A 27,484-nucleotide genomic window follows, 5' to 3' on the forward strand; every position below is an offset into this window, starting at 1 on the left:
AAACATGAAAACACACAATTAGCTAAATGAGAGGGCGTGTACTCAATGCTAGCAGTTATTAAACCTATATGTGCTAAGAAAATCAGGGTCCAGGTTAATAGGCAGAATCTGCTTTTTATTTTAGGCACATAAACATGTAGTCTTTAATATTCTAGCCTTGTTTTGCTGATAGTTTTTGATTAGTTCCCTTAATTTTGTCTCTACCTCATTCTTTCTTTTTATGGATGGGGCTGATGCTTGGGTTCAAGCTTTTTGAAAGATGTGTGAAGGAAGAGTATGAACTATAGGACAGTAAGTGCTTTAAAAAAAAGAAGAATAAAGGTGAATGACAGAGGTCTGGTACATCTGTGAAGGGGGAGTCCTAAAGACTAAGTTGTAATATAGATTGACGTACATCAGTGATGTTATTTGGATAAGTCATTTGTCATGAACAGGTTATACTGATGAAGAATTTGGATAGTATTCTAAAGAAGTATTCTCTTCACACATAATCAGATTATTTTCCTACTATGTTTTTATTGTATTTGTAATTTACAAAACATCTAAACAACAGGTTTGTCATAAGAATTTTATGTATTAGCTGTACAAATGGTTTGGTTGTGTAGTCTTATGAGAATAAAATGTGTACAATTGTCAGATGACTGTGCCAAAATCAGTTCAAATCCTTCCACTTGGATGTGAAAGGGGGTGGTTTGGTGCAGTGGGGCTGTTTTGTTTCTATTTTCACTGTTTCACATCTTAAACTGCAGAAAATGTTTCTCCTTACTTTGGACTATTAAAATGTAAAATGTTTCCCAGTTCACATGTTGGGCTAGATACTCATAGTATAGTTGCTAAGGATACTGTTGACCCTCAAAAAGATTATGTACAAGAGGGAGAAGCATACAAATTCCAACTGGTTGGGAAATCAGTATTAATCAATCCTAAAATAAGACCTGCAAAAATCCCTCCATCTGTTTCAATGATTGAAAATACACCCAGAAATTCTATAGTAAATATTTTCAATTTTAGGTTCACCCTACTTGCTCTCAAGTATCTGGAAGACTTCGGGGAGTATAAAGTCCTGGGCTCCAAACCAGCATTGGCTTAGAAAAACCAGAAAGTCCTTAATTATGTCTGATGCAGGTGTAATACAGGATAAAGAGGATTAAGGGGTCTGAGAGCCATAACAAGCAAAAGAGAATTGAGTTATGGTCATGGCAAGAAATGGAAAATAAAACCCTGAGATTTATTCTATCTTTTCATTGTCCTTTTTGTTCAGCTTCCTCTTCTCTAAGATCACAACAATGACCTATGTCGGAAGGCTTTTGTAAGGCTTATTTCATTAGTTCTGTGAGCCGCAGTGCAGTAGCAACAACTGCCTTTAGGATAACAGCACACAGAACTGTAAAGAAGTCATCCCAAAAGTCTCTGTGTTGGCTTTCTGTGTATGTTTTTGTTAGCCCTCCATTTGCGTTGCTTACATGCATCGTATTTCAACAGGAATTTGAAAATACGTAAGAGTCACATGCTGCTGCCCTGTCAGTCCAAATAGTATCACACTCAACTAATAGCTGGTGGAGCCACTTCCTGAGGGGAATGCTGCAAAGGACTGAGGTGCTAGGGACACCAATTTTCGTACAAGAAGCAAAATAACAATGGACAGTTGCTCTGTTGTGAAGTCAGGAAGATAACGTGCTCTTTTGCACTAGAAAATTGAAGAGTAGCTAGTGTTATGCTTGTGAAAATTTGAGAAGAAAGAATTGCTTTGAGGTGATGGGTGTTTGGAGTGGCTCAACAGCACAAGGCATGAAAATATAATGGTATGTTTGAGAGCTGGGAAGCAGTTTTATTGTACATTCTTTAACTACCTTGCATAGTGGAGGGTTGGGGGGGGGGGGGGGAATCTTCCAATATGCTACTCTAAAACCACCCAAAAATTATCTTAAAATGGAAAGAATTCCTATCAGTAAAGATATGCTCAGCCATAATTTGCCATACTTCATTATTTTATACTGTTGAAAAATTTGATCATCGACGATCTTATCAATTATTAATTTATGCTACAGTCTCATGACTTGCTCTGATTGTGGATAGAACAGGGGTACTTATAGGTATTTCCTTAACATTTGTATTAAAACAAATGCCAAGCTCTTGATTAGTTACAGAGCTGGATAATACTAAGCAATTTATTCAGAATACAACTAATCAGGAAGGTAGGGCTTTGGAATGTTTACTGTTGCTTAGAGTGAAAGAGACTGTAATTAAAATGATAAGGTAGTCATGATTGGAATAAATTATTGAGGTTACAGAGATTACACCTTAAACCATTTGATTAATGTTGAGAAACTTTGTGAATATGTTCTAGGCCTTTAAACCTTAAAAAAGTGGATCCTAGAACATAATCCTTCCTTCAGTGTGGCTTTTGCAGACTGAAACAAACTCTTATGCTAATTTTCTCTTTCTCTCCTTCCAAATCTTCTACAATTTTATCTGAGTATTTTTATCTGGTTTTGTCTACCATTTTTTGTCTAAAATATTTTTTACCTGTTGTTTACCTGCAACTTAGTAAAAAAAAGTGTGGAAATGCGTTTGCTAGTCTGAGGGGTGACTGGTAAAAGAGGCTCATGTATTCCTGAAGAAAATCCAGTTTCCAATTAAGATTTTCATTAAAATATTGGAGTCATAGTTAATTTGCATTAGGATTTATTATCTGAGCAAACCTGACCTATTAAACCTTCTAAATCTATTACTCTCAGTTAATGTCATGATTACAGGAAGAGCACATGGTGTGCCATGGAAACACAGCTGTTCCACCAAATTTTTAACTTGAAATCACCACTGTGTAGTTTATCACTGAATTATTAGAGACAATAAATTATTTTATGCTAGCCACTCTCATGTCCATCTTTTTAATATTTTCCTTGTCATTATAAGTGCCTTTAGCCTTACAGGCTAATGAAAAGTTCTCGTATCAAGTCTGATTACCACTCTAATGTTTTCCAGGCATGCTTGGTGATGAGCTTGGCATATGAAACAATTTCCTACAGTAATAAAGCTAATTAAAGTGGGCAGTCATCCCCACATCACTCTTTAATGAATTATAATGAGCTCATTAATCTATCCGGTCTTGCTCACCACATCTATTGACTAAGCTTCTCTGGCAGTAGAGGATAGAACACTTGCCGAGGAAAAAAATGGACACTGAAATGCATCTGTTTTCCCATTTTTGACAAAAAGCAGGAGAAAGCAGAGGTATACTCTAAGTTGAATATGCTTTTTAATAGTCAAAATTGGAAAGAGTAAACAGCTAAGTCCATGTAATGGTGATGAAGGAAGAATCATGCAGGAACGTAACGAGGTCTAGTATTGCACTGCAAGTGACAATAATTAATGCTTCTGTGGCACACACATATCATGTAAAATATGACTTACAAAAAATCTTTTAGTAACTGGCTCTCTGGGGAAACTGCCTAAAGAAAATAACATCGAGCTCATTTTTGGCTGAGTTTCTTGGCATTTTTCTTTGTTTGTGCAAAACGAGCAGAGAAGAGCTTGCAAGGTTATTTCATAACCAATTTCATAATGACAAATATTGGAGAATTAAACAGTAAGATTTATGAGTGGAAAGAGATGATTCATGCAAATACACATCTAGAAAAAACACCTCTTCTTTCTTAGATTCTAACCCCACAACTTTCCCTGTCTGTATCAGATAAAGTCTCGTAATAGCAAATCAGAGCTAACCGATGGAGTTACCTGGTGCTTACCAGCATTTAGATGCTCTTAAGTAAAATCCCACAGGCATATTTTTATATTATTTTATGCAGAGAATTTTATTTCTACCTGGCTTAGTGCACTGATATATTTCTTTACATGGTAGCTCAGAAATAGGGGGAGCAGTTCTGTATTAGCATGTTCATTATGCTGATGAGTGGTGTACTAATTAGACTGTACTGTTTTCTATGCTGGCCAAACTAGGTTGGTTTTATAGTTGGTGTTGTATCATCTGTCTTAAATTTTGTATGTAGTTATGCTGTCATAGGACAATTAACTTAGGATAGCTGAATTTAGTTTGTCTCAGTTATCTGACAAAGCCTTTTTTGTTGTTGTTTTTTTTCCTCAAAAACCATTAAGATAAACAAGTCTTTTCTTTTGTAATGACCTTACTGTTGGTCCAGAAATGAGATTTTCTGTATGTATGCGAAGTTGAAGGTATTTAAAGATTGATATAGTTGCATAAACTTGCAGCAAAATGTCCCGTTGGTTGAACAAAGGTTTATTCTCAGCTGAAAAATGCATTTCCATTTAAGGTCAGTAAATAATAGCATATGCAGTTTAGGAGGGAGTCAAGCTGAATGTATAGTCTAGTTAAGCTGGTTGACCACTACAGTGAATTACCTTCACTGTAATTCAGAATCTTTTCTTGCCTAATGATAAGTAGAGGTAAAACCTCAGTGGTTCTAGAGAAGTAATGTGTGTCAGAGCTCAGTATACTAAATGGATGTAGGTGAAAGAGGATATACAAAATTTTTTATTTAGAGAAACAAATTTGACTGTGCTTAGCAAGCATGATAAAGGCAGGAAATAATCTTCATGTTTTATATGTGTAAATGTTTTGTAAAATGTAGCAAGATGTTCTGAAATATTAAAATGATTTGCTGATTTGCTCACCAGCTGTGCATGATTTTTCTATTCGCTGATATTTTCTTTAAAGGGTCAGCAATACTGTATAGGATGTCTATTTGAAAGTCTTTAAGCAGTAGCAAATTACAAGTACTAAGTATAGAGGACATCATGTTCTCTCAATACACCTTCGTGATATAAAGAGAGTCTATGGTACTTCTGGGGTCTTGTTTTTTCTAAATCTGAAGGTCTTTTTTCTGTGTCACCCTTGTGGACCTAGGGAACCTTTTGGAATAAATTAGTTAGGCTGGTGTACTTAAAGGTCATCCAAGAAAAGGTATTAGTTCTTTGCACAATATCCATGTATGCAAGCATTTGTATATTTGATCCTAAAGTCTTTCCTGGAATGACATGTTTTTTTCATAATTATAACCTCAAGCAGAGCTGGCTGGATCTCTTCTCCTTTCTTACTCTCTTGAGAGCATTTAATAAGATTACTTCTGTTAATTCTAGTGTGCTTAGAAGATCTAAAAACTTATTAATTGCTTTCTTCCCTGAATCATCCTCATCAATCAAAAATTACTTTTGTATATTTTTTATTCCGATACTAAAGAAAAACTTGATTTGGCTTTAAAAACAGTAATGGTAAAATACAAATATATATTTTGTCCTTTTTGTGTACATTTTGTCGCATTTTTCCTTACACCTGGAAAGAGCCGGAGTCACTATTTCACAGCACTCCCCTTTCCTCCTGTCTGAAATTTTCTTGTGATTCCTGGAGGGCAGGACAAAGAATATTTTAGAGCTGAAATATTGAATTCAGCATAAAATAGTGGATATTTTGTCACGTATACAAGCTGATAGTAGGAGACTACGGTGGATTCAGGGGAGACTTGAGCTCAGTGGCCTGTGCTGTTGGAGCTAGAAGAAACTTTTCTATTGATCTCCTCACAGGGCAGCCAGGATCCAATTTGGAGTTGTCTCCTCCTGTTTAGACAAATGAGGTTTTGTGTAGGGACATTATTCTCTGAATATGAAGAAATACATTTACTGGTATGGCAGTAATGAAACTTTTACAAAAATGCTGCAGTTGGCAGATATTTTTGCTTTATTTTTTGGCCTGAATGTTTTTTTGTCATGCTGCTTGGCAGAAAGAAACTGACATACAAATGAAAAAGTGGCTGCATTTCAACTGTAAATTAAATTATGTTTGCACAAAGTTATAGATTTTATGGGTATTCTTTCATGTGACTCGGTCTATATGTATTACATGATTAATAAGGTTGTTTGCATGTAAAAGTGTGAAGGGGTTTTGGTTTTGCTGATTTGGTATTAGGGAAAAAATTAGATATGAATAGAGTATTTTACCCCTAATGAAAATGAGAGTTAATAGGACAATATTAAATTGCTAAACATATGCTTACAAACAAACAAAACCCCACCCTGATTATAGAAGGCTTTTGTCAAATTAATAAGTGTAATGAGGTCTTCCAGAGAATTTGCAGTGCTGAAAGAAAATTGGTGATTACAGAAGCACTCTTGGCAAATAAGATTATTGTGAAGAAAAATAATAAATATAATTAAAAAATTGGTGTTTATTTCCACATCAGTAGATGCACCAGCAACACTGGGGGAACTAATCCAAGGAATGAGTCTTGAAATGCCAGTTGAAGATATCTGAGAGTAGTAGTGGAACAACGGAGAGTAAGGAATCTCTTGCACCAGCTACTCATTCTAGGTGTGAAACTGGTATGAGAAATTGTTGAACTGCTTAGTCTTGCCTGTTATCTGTCGTTTTAATCTTCGTAGCTAAATGACAGATGGAAATAGACAACTGCTTTTTGTTTGTTGGGGTTTTAAAAAATTCTTTTAGTTTGAGTTTGTTACTGGTTAAATTAATAGAAGCTGTTCTGGAAAATAGATTTGCTTGAACCATGAATGAATATAATAAAGGGGGGAGAACAAACCTGACTTCCTGAGATTTTAATCAGACCTCAGAAATCTACTGGAAGAGTCATGCATGTGAATAAGGATGATCTGTTTTGTGTAGTTAACTCAATTTCCAAAAACCTTTCAACAAAGCCCTTCATCAAAGGCTTTTAAAAAATAAGATGATGAGTAGAAAAGTCTTCTCTTGGATTAATGGCAGACTAGGTGTACAGTACAAAAGCCATAAGTAGTCATTTATTAAAGGAAGAATTATACTTCTAGAAGGTGCAGAATAATCAGGATTAAAATGGAGTTTGAAATGTTGCAGAAAGATTTCATCATTCTAAATGATGTAAAGATGAAAGGCAGCTGAGATTCAGTGTCAGCAGACACAGTGGAGTGCACAAAGGGAAGCACAATCCTATTTTTCCAAATGAGGAAAGAGGACTTTCAGACATGGTGCATAGTTCCTTGAAAAGACCTCCTTAGTACTTTCTGAAGTAAAATTTTAAAAAAGATACATACAGTTGAGCATTGATTCTCAGCAGAATCCTGATTACCAGGTTCAAATGAATGACACGGTCCAACTAGGAAGGGTGGATGATGATCAGACATACAGGATATCCTATGTAAGGAAGGAGGTATTTGCTAGCTTCTAACAGATGACAGTAGTTATGAAATAAGCATGTGGATTTATAAAACAATGGAAGTCATGGAGGAGATGAATAGGAAATACACCTGTCTTATCTTAAGGAAGCAGGAACAATTACAGTGTTCCACAGCAGGTTGAAAACCAAAGGAAGTTTGGGGGCTTTTGTTTCACTGGTTTTCTCTTCATGAATGTAGAATTTATTTAGGGATATCACCTAAGGAGGCATCATATTGTGTGTGTGAATTCTGGCCATAAAGGGCCAATAAGTGGATTGATTATATTGGGAAAAATACATTCATGTATTTTGTTATGCTCTTGGCTGCTATTCATGATTTCTGCAGGTTAGATACATCTTGGGCTTCTCCTGGTATAATCATTCAGTTTTATGTTCTGCAGTTTATTAATCAAGCTTCATTCTTTTAAACATAATGCCTTTTATTATCACTCAGAGAGAAAATTTCAGCAGGAGTAAAAAAAAAATCCTAATTAATTTGGTCAATCTGTATTTCAGAGTTAACTATGACTCACTGTGAAGAAAACATTATTTAGCTTTGTATTCATAGATGTCTGAAGTCAAAGTAGTGTAGCCTATATAGTCTCTTTGAGTGTTACCTTCACAGTAGAATATCAGTTGAATTCTAGTATTTAAATGGATATAACTGCCCTAATTTGCCCAGTAAAACATTTATCAACATGTTCCATGTAACTGAACTTAGAATATGTTATAATATTGCATAAGTCTTTTTAAGGTTTAATCACCCTTATTTATCATTAAAAGATCAGATCCTCTGCTCCCCAAACTCCATTTGATTTCCTGATAAAGAAATGGAGAGTTGCTCCTTTGGAAGTCATTTGAATACTGGAGCTGTTTGGAAAGATGTACAAAGTGATGTCTGTTTCTGGTATGATCAGGGGTTACAAAGCTGATTAAGGATTTTATTTGTTTGGGTTTTTCCTACTGGAAAGATAACTTGGAGTGAGAATCTGTGTGTGCTGGGTTAAGGTGGTCATGGGAGATGGCTCTGAGCTGTTGTGTTATGCTTTAATGGGAATTTTTGGAGCATGGACTTGCTCTCACCCTTGTTCTGGGCTTCAGCAACAGCTGGAAGGGCAGTGTGACATGAGAAGTAGGCAAGTTAAGTGTGACCATTGCCTGCAATCAGCAGGGATGCTCTTTGGGAGCATTGTTAGAGACAAGACTAACTGGACTGGCAAGGCACCAAAACAACAGATGAGCCAAAGGACAAAATCAATGTGCCTTGCACATGTGAGAAATGCAGCCAGCCAAATAATTTTTCTCTTGGTGTGACTGAAAGGAATTGATAGAACAGATACAAGGTGATGCAGTAGGTACAGCTAGAGTGAGCACATAATGGGAAAAGTCACACTGTGTACGTGAGGTGCCATGGTTTACTTACATCGGGGACCAGACCACTGACTTCATTTTGACACGTGAAACAATGCAGACTTGGGCTCTCTGCTAATGTTAGGATCATTTAGACTTTCATTAAAACAAGAGTAACAATGAACAGTGCAGCTACTCATGGTCTGACAGAAAACTCATTTCTGAAAACATGAGCTGTAATATCCAGCAGTCTACTCGTGTTACCTCAAATAGGTAGATGCTCTTCCTTTTGTTAAAACACAAGTGGTGTCTCAGTTTGGAGAAAGATAAGAGTGCTCCTCTGCAAATTTCCTGTAAGATCCACAAAACTACTTGTTGCTTTTCAGGTGTCAGGTGGGATAAAGTGAACCATAGAAGATATCCACAGTCCATAGTCTAGACTCCAATGCTGTTTGCAGAAAAATACTGTGCATGTTAAGCCTTGTGTTTTCTCTGAATGTTCTAGACAGTTATCCAGAAATTTATTAATTTTTCTGCGTAGATCTGCTGCATAACTTAGAGGAAGCTTCAGCTGTTATGGCATTTGTGTACCTTTCTTGACCTGATACTCAGTTTTAAATTTCTTAGTTTGGTTTGTTCCAGGATTATTTTCTTAAGACACTATATCTTAAGTAATTGTTGATTTTTGCAGTAGCCAAAGTTGGTTAACAATCTATTTAGCATCTGAGATTCAGCACATTTATCAAATGAGTTTTATTATATTCTAACTTTATGGTATTTTTTTGGAAGCATAGTCTGTTTAGTATCAGAGGAAAAGCATTAAATTTATCTTCCAGAACACTTGGTTAGTTCTGTTTGTAGCACTTTGATCACAGTAAGCACGACATTCCTATTTGTTCCCAAGTATGAAGAGGTATAAAGTAAGTTTGCAAAATTAAAATGATTATTCTTTTTGGCGCTTATGCATAACCTGCTTCAGCGGTCTTCACACACAGCACCATTTTTCATCTTGTGAACTGATCTGAGGAGAAACAGATTTGCTGTTCTGTTTAGCATTTTCCCGAATGAGCAGAATTAAACTAAACCAGGAAAATACTGGCACTGAGACATAGCAATCACTGTCATAGCTGACAACTGAAAATAAGTAAAAGGATGATAATTTGAGGAATATTCTGACCGTAAATATGTACAATAATTACAGCAGATCCATAATGAACTTGCAGCTAACTAGTGGAATTTTTTTAACTATCAGAGGATGTAAGTGAAGAAAATGACAGAAAGCTTTTTGCACACAGCTGCTTTTTTTACATTTGGAATTTAGACTGAAAAACTTTTTGATTATCTATATTTAATAAAAGAAAGTAGTTCTCTTTACAGATCATGCTGTGTCTAACAGTCCTCTTCAACAATGAGGTGTTAATTGACTTTTTATCAAGCATTTCCAGAGTCATGGACATGCTTACTTCAACAGAGAGCAGAATTCTTATCCTTTTTTCATAATAAAATAATGAACAGCATTCATAAAAACAATGAGAATAATAATGGAATGGAATGTATGTATAATTTGTTAAGCTCAGCAAAATGGCCTCAAAGCTACAATTGTATACAGGTAGTTTATGAAAAGATGCCTAGAGTGTAGATTGAATTATTTGGACTGATATTTTCATAGCATCCATGTTCTCATTGGACTGGTAGCGTTGATAAAATATTGGTATAAACTCATTTTGCAGAAAGGTAAGGAATCAAAGTGGCAGAGGGTGTTAGTTTAGTAAATAGAAGAAGTAAATGTCACCTAGCAGACTTCTAAATCTGTGGACACTAAATTGATTTTGGTTGGCTTATGAATTCAACTTTACTTATGGGACAATCTGTTTTTTCTTTTACACTATAAATATTGTAAGGGCTGAAAAAAGCAGGAGAAATATTTTGCATATGTCATCATGCCCACACTATAATTGGGCTTAGTTTTCTAAGCATAGGAATACATGGGTCAAGTATCTACTGGAATGTGGAGATAGCAAGAGGCTGATTGTCACAGCCCCAGAGTATTCAAAGTGTATTTAAAAAGCCCTACTTCACGAGGGAAATGTTTTTTTCCAGCTTAGTAATTGCAGTGTAGATTTAGAATGCATTGAGTGAATGCTCTCCTAAAAGCAGGCCATCCTTTTCAAGTTATTTCCTCTTTAATATCTGTTGCTGTGACAATTCATTAGGAGGCAATATTGGTTTTCTGGGCAGTTTGGGTTTGGGATTTTTTTTTTTTGTTTTTTTTTTTGTACTATAAATCCCCATCAGACTGTGCCTGCTATTTCTCATTCACCTTGAGAAGCTTTTTTCAACAAATTTTTTGTTTTTTCCACAGCAGCTTTGCCCTGTGTTATAGTTTCTCAGCAGATAATGAAGCATTTCAGACCTCCTAAGGAGTAGAGATGATCTCTTCCTGAATTCACACTATCAGATACACACTGCTGTTTGCCCACAGACTAATGAATAACACAGCATTCCACCAGTTTTTGCTGCCCTCCACTCCTTTCAATAACATGCAACTTCTTTGATATCATGCACACAATCCTTCACTGAAATATTTTGGTTCTTGCATGAAAAAATTATTCTTGGAGCCTCCTCTGCCGTGGCTTTCAGTAGTTACTTTCTGGAGGAACTATATTCAGTGTTTTGGCAACAGTTTTTTCTGCAACATGTTTTATTCTGTTAATGCTACATTCAGACAGGTGGATGGGATATTGAACTTGCCCAAACCTTTTTGCAGTCAACTGCTTGACAGTATGTTTCCTGTCTTTTATTCACTCTCTTGCATTTGAGGAACGATTGATGCCTCTGCAGATACTGTGCAGCAAAATGAGATTATAAAATCCTAATTCTACTCTGCATTCAGCAAGAAGCAGCTGTCTGCTGCTCCAGGCAAGCAGGGTTCTATCATGTATAGCCGTGATTTGGGAAGACGAACACCATCGCTTCTTCCTCTTTCTTTCCCTTGCTTTATATACCCAGCATGATGCCATATTTTACGGAATATTCCTTGGATCAGTTGGCTGCCTTGGCTGTGTCCCCTCCCAACTCCTTGTGCCACCCTCCTCTCCTCACTGCAGGGGCGGTATGAGAAGCAGAAAGGGCCTTGATGCTGTGTAAGTGCTGCTCAGCAGAAAAAAAAGCAACTCTATTTCATCAACACTTCTTCCAGACCAAATCAAACCCATGGCCCTATATGAGCTGCTGGGAAGAAAATTAACTCTATCTCAGCCAAAATCATCATAGAGTCCAAACTTAACAGTCTCAAATATCCCAGAAATTGCAGGGCACTGGTTTTCAAGCACCATGTCCCACTGGCAAGTATTAATCAGAGTTTTGCTGGAATGAGGCCATGCAAGGGAAAAACCTTAGCCCTGCATATTTTTCTCCAAGCTCCAAGGATGGTTATGGTCTAAATTTTATGAGACAATTGTTTCATGGAATATGGAAGTGCCTGGAGAACTGTGCCGAGCAAGAGGGGTCCATTTCCTTGCATGTGTGAGGAAGATCCAGCTGGGTGCACAACTGCTTTTTGCCAGGAGAGAGGCACTGTAGGTTTTAATTCTTTGGAAGCTCTGTGAGGCAGAATCTTTCTTCAAGCTCTCATTAGTTTGCTTTGCTTCTTAGACAAAACCTAGTGCCAAAGCTCATCTCAAAAATCCTTCCTGCTGTGGTTGAGACATGCTGTTACAGGCCTCATTGCTGTGTTTGCTTGTGTATGCTTTCTGAAAGATATTTTTGTAATAGTCTTGGCTATGGGACCTTGATGTTTTCCTTTTTCCACTGTGTGTTGTACTATTCTATTTTCCTTTAAGTTAAAAAGGAGAAATTCAAAAGGTAGCAACAGTGTAAAACTGTGCTGGCAAAAAGAACTCAGAACAATGTAACAAAAATTTGCGGTACAATAGCTGATGCCATGTTGTTTTTAAAACCATTTTTTAAAATAAAGACCTTGCTTTGATAAAATAATAGTTGCTGATACTTAAAACCATATTTTTTAGAAGCAGATATTTTTGCTAACAGGAATGTTAAATATGTACTAATATCATATTCAGTGCTGCGGGCTGCATTCTGGGATGTGCAAAAAATTTATTTTCAGCTAATGTTCCTAAACATTAATCTGCTAGTAGATAGTAAAATGCTTCCATAACATATAATAAAGAAAATTTCTGTGAGCTTTTCCCTACCAGATAATGCATGTGCTGGCTTTTTTCTGAATTTGGATCTTTCAGAAGATCTGTACGTAGTACTGAAGTAGAGTGTAAGCGGCCAGAGATGGTGTATCTCTTTCCATTGCAGCTGTTGTAAATATTTGCAATATTGATGTGTATGTGTCTTGTTTCTTCTTCCAATTCTGTTAGGGCAGATGATGAGCAATATAATTACTTTGAACGATAATAATGGTAACCTTTTATGTGAGGAAAATGGGGTTACACTCTACTTTTTTTGTCCTGTATTTCTATGTTTATTTGGATTTACAGACACATTAGTACTGACAGAGTGCAAGTTTATCACACTGGTTATACCCTTTAGAACCGTTGAACTCTACACAATCTAAATAATTTCTATGCTCTTACACTGTTATCAGCTGATAACTAGAGGTCCAGTTTTTTTGTTTTCAGAATAAGTGTTGTGAATATACCACCAGATTTCCAAAAGTTTTCTTGTCATATGGCTTGTGGGTTTCTGTTTTTCCCTAATAGTAAAATTTCCAGATTAGTAAACTTCCCAAACTAAATGTTGCCATGCTAGAAGGATGTAAAAATAGAGTTCTTCAGTTACAGTTGTTTGACCAGCTGGTTGGCTGGTTAGTTTGCTAGGTTTTTATTTTTCAACAGTTCAGTCTGTTAATTTGAGTTTCTCTCCTTGGATGTTTATCAGAACAACACAAAACTACATGATTGATATTTCTTCTTGAAATACGTTGTTGAGACTTACATGAACTCATGAAGTTTCCTGGGGACAGCTTGCAGCCTTCCTCCTGGGCCTGGGTTTGGCTGCAGTTTTAGCTATTAGAGTCAGTTTCATACAGGTCAAATTGAGTTATAGTGGTTATTTCAGTAAGTGGTAACTACATTCTTTCCTCCCTCGGTTAATACCAGAACTGCTGCTGTTTTAGCTGATGTGGTACAAAAGATGTATGGATGGGGAGTGTGCTTTCCTTTTCCAGTGGATGTCTGTTGTACGTTCTTCTTCATTTCTCCAAGATCAAGAGCTCTGCAATAATGCTCTAAATTGATATTTCTGTAATGTTTTTTTGTATGATTAAAATTATAACATTTCATAGCTGTTTCTCAAATGAAATGACCTGATAGGATCATCCCTTAGTAAAAAGACTTAAAAGATTTAGAAAACAGTGAAATGGACTTCTTTGCAGGGAGCTATTCAAATTTCTATGCAATGTCTTTGGATACATTAATTTGTTTATGCAGCAACTTAGAAAATGTTATTGAAAATACCACACATGACAAAGGAAAATTGAGTTTCATTATTTGAATGTAATTATCTCACACTATGCGAAACAGCCTTTTCTTGTCATGAGCAAAGTAGAAGTGTTAAGCCTATTATAACATCTCTTTGATGTTTTTGTAGGATGGAATAAAAGATGAATGCTCAGTGCTGAAGCTGCAGCTGAAGGAGAGAGATGAACTCATAGCCCAGCTTCGGGAGGAGCTGGTAAGCAGCAGAAGTAATGGGGGGTTTTTTGTTGGTGGTTTTGAGTTCCTTTACCAGATAATGTCACTTCGAGAAATTAAAGAAATGCAATTTCACACCTGCTACAGAATTACTAGCCTAAGGCTATGTTAATCATTCTGGTAACACTGACTGTACTTTTCTAGGGGCTTGTCAGCCTCTGAAGTGGCTACTGTCTAGATTCACTGCTTGTAAAAGTTTCTTTGAAAAGCTTGTGTTGACAGTTGTCTTGATCAGAGGCAGATAAGCACAGCACTGTATGCATATGCCAGAAATCTTGAAGAGCCATGCATATGCCTGATAAATTGTCATTACTTCTCCCAGGACTGCTTTTCTCATCTATATGATTGTTCAGGAGAAAAGGAAATATGTTTTTTTCTCCATAATAGATGTCTTTGCATAAAATAATAAATATTCTTGCACTTGCTGAATCTTTACTTAGCATATGAGCTACTAATGCTTGGCTACTACTGCTTTAAGAATTGACAAAGTACTTTCCAGTGACTGAAACAAAATACGTGATACAGCAGTTAAAAAAAAACCTAAACACATGAAAATGCATTTTGTTGTTTTGTTAAGGCTTTGCTAACAGAATTTTAAGATTGCTTTTTTGATGGAATGGGGTTAAAGCATGGATGTCTTCAGTATTTTTAAATAAAGGAGAGGGAGTTTCCACCTCCTCTCTCACAGCAGAGAACTTAAACGCTTGGCAGGGGAAGCAGTCACCACATTCAGGAAGATAGGGTCACCACAGTCAGGAAGACATTCAGCATGTACATCCCTTCCATGAAAGCTGCAGGTGTGTGGGCATCTAGGATTTTGTCTAAGCACCCTTTGGGACAATGGATTGTTTCCCTAATTAGATCTTAATTAGCTGACCTATCTCAGGGGTTTTTTGTGCCTTTCTGTCTCATGCTTCATGACTAGCTCAGAACTCGAACAGAATTAATTCAGGTCTAGCTATTACTGCATATTTTATATACTCACTAAAAAAACCAGTATATTTTTATGCCAAATAACTGAGTTTTAGGTTGCATGGGAAAAATGTAATCCTACCCAAGAGTGGAAGATTTCTTTGCTGTATTAACGTCTGCAAAATATATACACATCGTCAATATTCTTTGTTTCGTATTTGGCTACATTAAGAAATGTTGTGTTGTGTAATTATTGTCTAAAATTAAATGACAAAATGGGACACAGGGTACATCAAGCTTCTCCACAGTCCTGGAGCATTAATTTTATATCAGACTAATTCAGAACATATGCTATTTAACTGGTGGACAATTTTGTCAGTGTAAAATAACCCTGTATTGGCACAGGGAGCTGTAGCTCATTTGCTGTTTAGTGTTGTCAAAGTTGATCTGTGTATACATCACTTGGAGAAGACCCACAGGGAACTGTCATAGTAGACAAAAAGTGCAACATCTTAGGGCCATGAAATAAGAATTTCTGTATGATTTAAAGTAAGTATCATGGATTTAATCCATGATCAATTGACTTCAGTTTCGATACTCTTAAGACTTGTAAAGGAAGTGCAGGTGGGATTCTTGAGATCATGTTTAGTCATTTGAAATTAAGTTTTGAAAGGACTCAGTAGATCTTATTTACTCCTAATTGAACTGAAAAAGCCAGGTTGGGAGGTGGATATGACAGAAACTACTTTATTTTATGAAACCTAGAAAAAAAGGAGTGGGTTCCCACAGGATTGGAAAAAATGGATTTGTTTTGTTTTGTTTTGTTTTTTGTTTTTGTCTGAGTTTCTAACTACAGTCATAGGGATACTTTTTAAATCTCTACTGTACCTTCTATTTCAATACTGCACATCCAGTGCCCTTTTCTGGAGGGGCCCTGGGCCCTGCCACCACGGCACTTCAAGAGATTTGCTCCTGATTGTGTGAGGCGCTCTTAGAGCTTCATGCAGGGGAAGTAAGCTCTCTTTTCAGAGCTGTTAAAAATGAATTAAATTAATTGATTGCTAGGAAATTCTGATACTGTTTTCCTTCCTTGCATAAAATTGGTCAAAAATTGATCTGAAACATGCTTTAATATTCTGCAAATGCTACTCTTATTCATGTGTTTGTAAATATTTGGAAAGTAAATGTTTACAAAAGTTAAGAGCAGTCAGTTTTGGCTAATGAAACTGTATGTGTTTTCACATAGCTGCAATTTATTACAGACATAGCACTTAATAGAAGACTAGCATTTTTAGTTTTGTATCTTGGAGCAGCCCATGTTCCATTTGTCACTCTGAATATGGAAATACAAAATTTGTAAATGCAACTTGCCTGTCTTGAAATCATGGCATCATGATGCTAATTCAGAAGTAGCACATAAAAATTGATTTGAGCAGGAGTCAGTTTTGTGCTTCTTGAGAAAGACATGAAAATCTGTAGTTTCCAGCATTTAAGTTGAATGGTTGCCTGTATAGATGTAAAATCCTTAGTTTAGCTGGTTTTACTTTAAAGCTCTTCAACTAACCTAAAGTGAACTTCAGGTAAATTTTGGCTCTCTGGGAGCTTTTGCTTCTTGCTTTCCTCTAGATTTGCTAGACTTTTCTAGTAGTTTTCCCCTCCCTCCCTTGTGGTGTTTTTTCCCCCTAACTTTTAAATGCTTTTAGAAAAGCATTTCTACCTCATTTGAGTGTATTATGAAGGAAACCTTGAGCTGAGCTGAGGAAAATGTCAATGGAGTGTGAGCCGATGAAGCTTTTGAGCTTGTAATTGTTACATAACTTTTTAGGGGAGAAAAGGGTAAATACTTGAGGAATGAAAATAGGGGTTTAGATGCTCAGCTGCAATACCCAGGTAGAAAGGATAAAATGCAAGGATCCATTACCTACATCCTAGTGAACAAAGAAGAACATAGAATAGTCTCTTGTGGATTTTTTGTTTGTTCTATTTTTTAGTGATTATTTTGTATTGACTCCCTTTGTCACCAGAAGTGTGTCAGTCTTTGTAGAAATGAATATAGGTAGGTTCGGGAAGTGGAATTAGTTCTTCTATGCTGTCATTATCTCCTGAAAAATGCTTGCTTCAGCTATGTCAGGTACCCAAACCTGCTCTAAACCTTAGTGGAAATGGTAAACCTCGGCAGGAACTGAAAATTTGGGTTCAAACCATCACTTGTCTCAAAACTGTACTCATTTGTGAAAATATTATCCAGGAAATCAAATTAAGCATATCCATTCTGTAGGGAATGTGCTCTTCTTTCCTCTTTTCTTCTTTTTTCTCCCTAAAATAACCAAAATAAATTAACATCTTAGTTTTCATTGGACACGAAGATGTTTGGAACCTCAGCTGTCTCATAGCCAGCTTTGCCTGCAACTGCATCTTTATGTATATTTTCCCAAATCGATCTTTTTCCACTGCAGTGTGAGCACTTAGAATGACTTTAAGCAGAAAATATTTTCATGTTATATTGGCAAAAGTAACTGACTGCTGTTTATAGTAACATTTATTCTACTGCTGTCGTTGGTACAGCGACATTCACGCTGAAAAATGAGTGTTAACAACATTATCCTTTCAACCCTGATTCCCTGTGTGACTTAAAGTTGTGTGTTGTGCCACCAAAAAGAAAAATGTGGTGAGGCAGTTTGAGTGGATTCTGAGTGGAACTGGAGTCAAAGTTAGGTCAGGAAATTAATCCCCCTTATAGCCCAGCTGTTGGGGATATTTTTCTGCCATGGAGGTGGCTCTTTATCAAGTGTTAGACTTTCTACATTTATAGAATAGCGAGGCACAGTGCTGGCTAAGTGGGCTTTACCTCAAGCTGTAGAAGTTACTGCTTTAGGACTAGATACTCTGGAATCAGCTCAACTAAACATAACTGCCCTATTTTTATTTTTTAAACCTTTTTTCTCATCTTTGAAAATCATAAATAAGCTCTACTTCCTTGCCCAAAACTTATGTTAATTATTTGAGAGGGCGTGGGACTTGTGCTGTGCTTTGTGGGGAGGGGGTTGGTGGGTGGTTGTTTTTGGTGAGGAGGGGTTTTCTGTATTTGTTCATTTAGTTGCTGTATCCTAAATACAGTGTATTCCTGGAGGGCAAGCGTGGTGGCAAGCTTAGCTGTTTTCTGTAGGTTGATTTCAATAATGGGCAATTAGCCAATTGCACAATTTTTGAAGTATGGTGAAGATGAGTACTTGTTATTCAGCTTTGAAGTGTAACAGAAAACCCTAGATGCATTTGAATCCTGCTGAGGAGCTGTTTATGAAAGGCACTTAGGTTAAGTGTAAAAATCACCTCAAAATGTAGTTATGCCAGTACAGACCCCTTGAATTTTACAGTCATAACGTCACAACTTGTTTTGACAGGCAAAGAATGAGATTTGGATAAAAATTTCACGAAAACATCAGGAAAATAGTTTTTTGAATTGTTGTGTAAAAGAAAAATTTTCATTAGTCCAGGCTATTTTCAAAATTTTAAAAACAGTTGTCCTTGAAATTTTAAAGAAATTAAATAGTTCCCATTTGAAAAGGATAATAGTCCTTATTTTTGGAAAAAGCAGTCTAGATTAATCTTTACACTGATAACCCATTTCCTTTACATTCTGCTGGTTTGTAGTATTATTTCATGTTGGCTGTTTTTATGAGAGGGTAACACAGACCCGTGGATAATTTACCTAAGAACCAGCATTTGTAAGTAGTTTCAAATCCTCTTTCTTCACCATATTTAGGGAAAATTAGGAGTAGAAAAGAAATAGATTAGGTGTACTTAAACATTATTAAAGTGTCAGACTTCTTCCCCCTTTTTTGCAAGGAGAATTAATTGCACATATTCTAGAAAAGGCTTATCTGAGCAGTAATTACTCTCTGAATCAGTTCCACAAGACAGACATGGAGTGTGAAAATGGCAATATCCTATAACCCACAATGGGGATTAGGCTCCAATTCCTTGTCTACACCAGTCCCTTGATGAAAAGCTGCCGGTCAGATAGGATCTTTAATATTCTTTGGCACTTGTAGAGGTGATTCTGCATATAAATTTAAGTTCCTACTACAAAACATTGTCATGTCATGGTGTTTGGCATTGATAAAGAAATATGTCACTAGCACAGAGTGTATTCCTGGTCTTCATTGAGGCTCTGCTCTGGAGTGTTTCATAAAAATAACACTGCAAAATGAGCAGACCTGAAATACAGAATTTTTCTAAAGTCTCCCTTGAGACACAGTGCCAAGGCTTGCCCTCCTTCAATAATAATGCACTCTCTGTGCTTGTCTTTGGCAGGAGTGTCACTTGTAGACAGCTGCCTTCATGAGATGTGCAATGTTTTACTGATGGGTATGTACTTCTAGTATAAGCAGGCAATTCTGATCTGGCCTTAGGCCAAAATCTTGGAAAACTTTATTTTTTGATCTCTCCGAAGGACAAAATGTATGTCTCAATGTCACCTTTCTTTTTTTTTCACCTAATTTTTTTGACCAGTTTTTACTCTAGTGAAGATCTAAAGATAGCTGACAACAGGTGAATTCTAGGACAAATTAGAAATGACATCTTGGAGGCATGGTGGGAAGGAAGACGGTGTTGCAGTTCAGCTTTGTTGATGTTTTCCTTTGTAGAATGAAAGTTGGCTAAAAAGTATCGAAATTCATTGCTGCTTGATGTGGCCCTGAGCTTGTGATGGTAGATGAATTCTCAAAGAAGTACTCAAGCTGGCATGAGAACGACTGCTGTCAGTATCAGCTAATGAAATGCTATGGCATATGTGTGTTTGTACGAGCACAGAGAAAGGTAATATTGCTTAAAAACAATTACATGTGTGCTGGGAAGCTCGTTTTGCTTCTGAAGATCAGCACTTTAATTTCTATGACTTAACAGCTTCAGTATGCTGCTAAAGGCATGTGTGTGGCACATTTGTATTGTAGTCATCTGATGTGAATGACTTTCAGATTGAAAAATGCATTATCCTCAGCTCTGCACTACAGTGTTTAATGAATCAAGTGGTAGTGTTGTTTCTTCCAATAATTACTTTTCTGATTGGGGAAATATTTTTGCTTTTCACAAGATGGGGATATCTGTCTGTACAATTTACTAAGGATCTGATAGAAGAATAATCTTTTGTTTGATTTCTCCTTTCTCCCCTCAATGCTAATTTAGTGTCTTGTCCAGTTTTCTTTGCCATAGCTGGGCATGATTCACAGAAAAGTCTGTGCATGCACGTGAGTGTAGCAAATATCACAAATGAAGAATCATCTGCATTTTAATACCAAAATATAGTTTTTGTTTGCATGCTAGTGAAGTTTTTAAGGAAGGGTATAATTCAGTTTTCACCCTCAGTGAATATTTTTTCATTCACTCTCAATATATTCCAGAATTTAAAGACATCACATATTTTTGTCTGTAAATAAGACATTTTTGTTCACACAAGAGAATTTTTAGGAAAAAAAAATTAAAAATACTTTAATGTAAGGACTGAGAAACTGTTCTTAAGACACCAAAAAGCTGAACTGCAATCTCTGTCCTTTTCTAAATACATAACCTAAGAAGAAATTACTTGCATTAAAATATTTCTTGCATCTCACTAATACTGCTTCTCAGCATCTGACTCCATAGATCCTCTCCAAGTTTTCTATATTTTTTTGTTGTTCCCTTATTACTCAGTTTCAGTTTGTTATTGGAAATGCAGAAGATTTAAGAGATTCAACAAATAATCTGTTTCATATTCTGTTTCAAAGACTGAGCACTTTCTCACTGAAAATGCCTTCTGTACTTTGGCATCATGAATATTGCATGGTTCAAAGTATGCTCAAACACTTCCTCAGGTCCTCTGCCTTCTTTAAAACACAATCTTCAGTGATTTTACGTTCTGTTTAGAGCTGGGGCATGTATGTGGCGTTTTAGTACAACTTCCACAGAAAAGTTCTGGTTCATATCTAGTAGTTTGTCTACCTGAAGTTTTAGCTCTGAAACTGAGAAAGTTACCCCTTCCACTTTTTGGAGAGCAAAAAAGGGCTTTGCCATAACTGTTTCCCGTGGTTTGGAGAAGTGAATTAAATAGAATAAAGTACTACTGATCTTCTAGATTTGAGTAGCTAACCATTATACTGCATGCCCTCTTATCTCTGTTATTCACCCTAGGGTGGGTGGGAGTGATGCTGAGGCTGGAGAGCTACTGGAGTGGCCATTTATTTCAGAGATGTTGGATAAATGCCTTTTCTTTTTTTACCTTTTCCTTTTTATTTTCTTTCTTTTTTTTTTTTTTTTTTTTTTTTTTTGAGCGGAATAGCAATCTTACAACAAGAGGTAATTTTTGGTCACAGTGTCAAGCCTCTTTCTTCCATCCAGGTCTTTAATGCTTCCCTTTGGATTCTTTCTTCTGCTGTTTTGATTTTCTGCATCTTTCTTCATCTTTTGAAATACTGTTTCATCCTTTCTATAGAAACCACACAAAGTCTGCACATCTTTTAATGTCCTGTGCATGTTTTATCAATTCTTCATCCAGAAGCTTATTGATGCACACTTCTGGTTTTTGGGTGGAGACTTCTTTCAAGCTTAGGCAATTGTAGTGCTGCACAGCAGTAATATTTTTGGCTCTGATGAGATTTCATCAGTATCCCAGTGCTACAACAATGGAGTGGGTTCTGTAGCAAAGCTTTCAGAAATTACCTGCTGATTACCCTGTATTTAGGCTGGGTATTTGGTGAGATAGGCTGCAGTCTGTACAAATGCCCTCCATCGCCCTGCAGGGAGGAGGCAGATGACTGAAGAGCTGTAATGCATTCATGCCGAGGGGCAGTAAAAACTCCCATGTGGGATATCATTGATACAAAAGTGTGTTGCAAGACTATGTACAAAAGCCTGGATAGTGTCCTAGCAGAGAGCTAGCCTGCAAATTTCTACTTTCATTGCTAAAATGTTTCCAAAAATTATTGCTCAAGTAATCCCATTTCCTGTTTTGTCTCCTCTGATAGTTTAACTGAATGAACATTTTATATTCCTTTGTGTCTTGATTAGAAAAAAATAAAACTATAGTATATGGTCATCATCAGAAAATCAAGTAAGAAACCAATCTTACTGACTTTTAGCCACATAGTACAGTTAAATTACAAGCAGGAAATAAGCTACTGGTTAATAGTAAGTCAACTTAATATCACTTTTACATTTATTTGGTTTGTCTGCGATACTCAATTCTCACTATTTTTATTAGGTTGCTCTGTATGGCTAGTAAAATAAAAGCAATGAACTGTTTCTTAATATTCTTTGTTGACTTCAGAATATAGAGTGAAAATATATCATTTTGGGCTTGATTGGTGAGGTTTTTTTCAGAGCTGTTCTTCATGAATAATGCAGTACGTTTGAAATGTACTTAACGTATTTTAGCGTTTTCTGGTAATAATGGAAGACATTTATCTTACACTTCCCAATTTGACTTACAGATGATATTGTTTTTCTCAAAGGGAGCTCTTGTGATTTGCCAGAAGAGTAATAGAGTTTGCAGGCTATGGTATTTATCAGAATTCACCGATTATTAAAACAGGGATTTATAAAACCAGACTTCCTCCAAGTGTGATATTTGTGTTTCAGCTTACAAATGAGGGTTTCACTCAACAAAGCTAGTTGAGAAATAGGATGCTGTATTATTATGGCTTTGGAAAGAGCAAGTGGAGCTATTGTGCTGGTAGTATGGTGATGAGAAGGAATAAACTATGTAAACTTGTGCCTGTCTGGTGGGGCTGCTTGTGGTGGAGCTCAGGTTAATAGGCTGGAAAAATAAAAAGTGGTGCAGTTAAAGGATGATCTAAAGCAGCTGAACAACTTGTTCTCTTTTTTAGCTGAACTGTGTATTTATCATACTGCTTTCAAGAGCAGGGTGATAGGCTCTGCATGGAAGGGCGGTAGAGAGAGGATTGAGGATTTTTTTATTGTCCCTGGATCTCTACCTTCTAAGAGCACTGCAAATGGAGGCAGGACTAGAAATTGCTGTGCAAATAAATAGAAATTGCTGTGAAAAGGATTCTCATTTGCCCAGTGTGAATAAGAAAGCTTTGACCATTTTCTGCAATTTTTTGGAAGCCATCTTGTTGCATCTTCTTCGATTTATGGAAGTGGAATTCAGTTCTTAAGGGACAAAGATGTTTGCTTGCTTTTGTCCCTCCAGTTCAGAACCACTGGGGTGATGAAGCTAGAGAGAAAGGAGCTGATGAACCTCAAGTAGTTGAATAATCTCCAGTATTATTTTGTCTTTATTTGTCAAATTACAGTTAGTAATATATCTGTCTTGATTAAACCTAAAAATTCATGGACCATTCTGCTTAGCCAGCAAAATTAAGGAAGTATCCAGGCAGAAAGCTTTTTTCACATATGTTATTCTGCAGAAAACCAGATATTTTTAATCATGTAAGCAGATTGAGGGGGAGAGAGAGAAATAGAATGAGAAAACTACTTCTTAAACTGTGACAATTAAGTGGGAAGTGCAATTGTTCCTAACATTTAGGGAATCAGGAAGCTGCATGTTGTGTGCATGTCAGTTTGTCTGCATAGAAAGAACCCTAAAAGTGTGGCAAAAAAAAAGTTGTATCATTGAAAATTCCCAGAATCAGTAATGAAGCAAGTCTGTAGAATGGGGGCTGTACGAATCTTTATCTTAGTTATATTTCAGTTTTATTTTTTCTTTTAAAATTAATTTTGATAATTTATTTTATTATTCATGAGTAATTAAAACCTTCCATACACATGAAGGCCCTAACTTCACAGGAGTCTGGTCTGATAAGGAATATGTACAATTTGGCATGAGAAGTACCAGAAACAGCCAGGGCCTAGTAGTGACCATGTTGCCAGAGAGTTGTTGATATAGGCAGGTTTGGTTAGGTTTTTTTAGAACATAAGCAGGTAACTTAAAATGATGGGTAATTTAGGAGTGAAGGGCCTTAGTGGGTGCCCCAGTCCTACATCCTGGCTCAAAGTATCCCATCAAGACATACATTTGTATAAAATCTGTACATGGACGCTGGCATTTGGGATAATCAGAATCTCAGTAGGAGATACTCCACAGAGCTGAGAATCCAGCATTGCCTCTGTTAAATTGAATCCTTAGGAGTGCCTGAGAAACTACACTTAAATGGGATATATCTTTAAGGAAATAGGGTATATTTTTAAGAATGAGACTTTTAAGAAAAAAAAAATGCATGGGAGAACATTTTTCTTGTCAAGAGCAGTATAAAGCTAAAATAGATGAAATGATGGAATATGAGTATATATGAGTGATTACAGCTCAGAATTTCAGTACTACATGGAACTGTGTCTCAGACGAGCACCAGGTGCACCAACTAGATGTTTCTGTACTTTGTCTCAGTAAGAACAGGATACAATTACACCTTAATTGCTCTTTCTTCCTCAGGTAAGGTATTGAAGGCTTATAGGATCCCTTTTCAGAACATACTTCTCACTGCCTTGTTCCTCAGCTTTGACCAATACAGTTTATAAAATTTTTGTTGTTGTAGCTTTTATTTTTATGATTTTATTCAGTATGCATAGATAGGCATGCATGCACTGCTCAAAAAAAAAATCTTTTAATGGTTATGTCTTGCTGCTCTAATTTTTTCGTCTCCTTCTTTTGCACAGAATGCTTTGTAGTTTAATTATTTTCTGACTTGGAATAATATAATTAACAGAAAGGACATCCCAGGCTAATAGACTTCATCAAGACAAATAAGTTTGTTTAGAAGGGTCAGGAATCTATTCAACTCTCCCTGGAGAGCTGCTGCCCAGGTAGCTGCTACTACAAAGGAAGAGGGGTTTGTGTGAGGTGACTTCTGGAATGCTTTTCAGGCTTTTGTGTCTACTTACACTGGTGTACACTGAAAATGTCAACATAAAATGTTACGGGAAGTTTGCTCATTTAGTCTGCTGATCATCTCTTCACAGCTGTATTGTACCATACATCAAACCTATGGGACAGCACCTTTAAAGGGCTCTTAAGGGCCTCACATTTAAGGTTACAGGAGTTTAGCTCTGCGAATGCCTTAGTGTTTCTTGATCAGCTTTCTTAGTAATTACTTCAGGCTACAGAATTAGAAATGTTTATTGGTGATGAATGTTAGAGAAGTGTCAAACTCCGTTACTTGACATTTCATTATGGTTTTCACTTTTGTTTTAGTAGAGCTCTATTAATCATTAGCATCCCTCTTTGTGTTTCGGGGTGCTGGAGTCCTTGTAATTGTATGGACTGATGTGAATAAATAAAACATAGAGTAATATTCCAGAGCCCAGTAATATTGCTAGTTTCCCACTAAGCCATGGGTGAAGTAGCTCCTGAATTGTACTATAAGTAGTGTTAAATTTTTCAGAAGGCATGGGAGTAGAATTTTATACTTACGACTAATTAATGCAATTGAGACTGATCACATACAAGGCGACATCTTTCACAGCTCATCTGTTTTTATGCTAAAATAAGTGAAAATAGCTATCCTTCCTTTATCTGTGAAACATCTGCTTTGGTTTTTCATATGTAATTATTGTGAGAGACTTTCATGGACAGACTTATGCACGATTCTTTGCTGTTAAAAGCAGGAAAAAGTGTTATATGATCCCAGCTCTCAGCCATACATCAACATGTACATTGAACTTGATTCCCTGTTGTGTCTGCTTTGAATGTAAGTGCACTATAGAAAACATGTTGATGGCATCCCGTTCATGTCTTAGGGTTAGAAATAGGCAATCTCTTGTTCCACTGGAGTAATAACTGAAGTAATGATTCAACTTTTTTCTCACTCACTTGTTCCAGCCGCACAGTAGCTGTTTTCTGTTTCTTGCACAAGGTTTGGAAGCACCTTAAATCATGCCATGAAAGCTCTCATGTGTGTAGGCTTCATTTCTGGCAACTGCCTTTGTTTGCATTAATATCCACATATGTTGTTTAGCAGAGGCAAAAAGTCTTTTAAAGAAAATAACCACATAAGCAAAACAAATTCAAAGTGAGAGCTTGTCCACCATAGTCACAGTTAAGCCATTTTATCATGTAAAAAAAAAAAAAAAAAGATATTTTTTGTGACTTATGCTTTTTCTCTGCAAGAGAAGAAAGCTGTAATTTCTCCTCATGGTGATTTATTTATCAATAAGGGCTAGGTCTTTAGTGGACATGTGTAAGTGTAGCTACATGATGTGCTGATGGGCTGTGCTGATTTACATCAAGTCCTGTCATTGTAAGCCTAGAGGGGAAAGTTGTAAATATCCATTTTGTAAGAGAATGATAGAATGGCTCATTTCCTTAACATGCTTTTGGTGGACAAGTATAATAATGTAACACCTCACGTGTAAAGATTGTTGGCAACTTACTTTGCCATTGATTAGATCAGACTCTGCCTTTTGATTTAAGGATGATTTGTGCACTGCATTGGAAATAGGAGAGTGCAAGAAAGGCCAGTGTTAACGAAGTTGACTGCCCTTTGTGATGTATGATGTGACCTCCTTAATCAAATAACCGAAAAAACAAGGTGTTATTTTTAACATCAGACTGGAAGTGAAGAAAGGAGAGAGTTGACAATACCATATGCTATCCCCCACACACCCACATACCCTTATCTCCATAGAAAATTGAAAGCTAATCTTTCTAAAGTAAAATAGCAACAGTTTTTCTTAGATTTCATGTGATAAAAAATGAAGAAAACAAGAGAATAACTTTGAAGGTCTAGTAATTCTTTTTGTTTTCTGAGCCTTTTCTGGTTTATGGTAGCTGAAGGACACAGTCACAGCTGCAATAGTGCAATCTCAAGATCAACCAGAATGGTTCCCTGTTAGGGAAGATTTGGAAAAATTATGTATTAGTATGCTATAGAAAATCTCTCTTCACAAGGTCGGCTGTTGGAGGTGATTGTTACTGTTCTTTCCACTGCAACTGCCGTGAATCCTGCAATATTTTTGCCACCAGGAGGATTCAGAAATGCATTAAAACATGTCTAAGCTTTAATGAAGCATAGGTAGGAAATCACTTAGGGGTTTAGACACTAGCATCAGCTTGAAAGAGTATTTCAGTTGTTCTGGGGAAAAAAAGGGTTTTACCAAATCGGAATTATGTTAGCCTTGACAAAGGAGTTACCAAAAAAGCTACATACAATATAAATTTTGTTTTTGTGAAAAGAAATTGGATACTGCTGTTGCTGCAGACTCTCTTGGTGATGAAGTAGTAGAATTATATATACTTAAGTCTACACAGCTTGGAGGAGATTTAACAAGAACAGAAGAAAGAATGTTTGTGTTCTTTGGTATCTCTCACTTTCTGTGGTCATCCAAAGG

At 36.4% G+C, this 27,484-nt stretch overlaps 1 protein-coding gene across 4 annotated transcripts in view; it reads left to right on the plus strand.

The window, feature by feature from the left end:
• Positions 1-27,484, plus strand: part of CCSER1 (coiled-coil serine rich protein 1) — a 625,930-nt gene that overhangs the window by 326,717 nt on the left and 271,729 nt on the right. For all 4 annotated transcript variants that reach the window (XM_039551164.1, XM_039551165.1, XM_039551166.1 and 1 more), the window contains one exon: positions 14,151-14,234. In XM_039551164.1, coding sequence (XP_039407098.1) covers positions 14,151-14,234 — 84 coding nt within the window. The remainder of the gene's footprint in view (positions 1-14,150; positions 14,235-27,484) is intronic.

The sequence above is a fragment of the Corvus cornix genome, chromosome 4, assembly GCF_000738735.6.
Source record: "Corvus cornix cornix isolate S_Up_H32 chromosome 4, ASM73873v5, whole genome shotgun sequence".
NCBI classification, from domain to species: domain Eukaryota; kingdom Metazoa; phylum Chordata; class Aves; order Passeriformes; family Corvidae; genus Corvus; species Corvus cornix.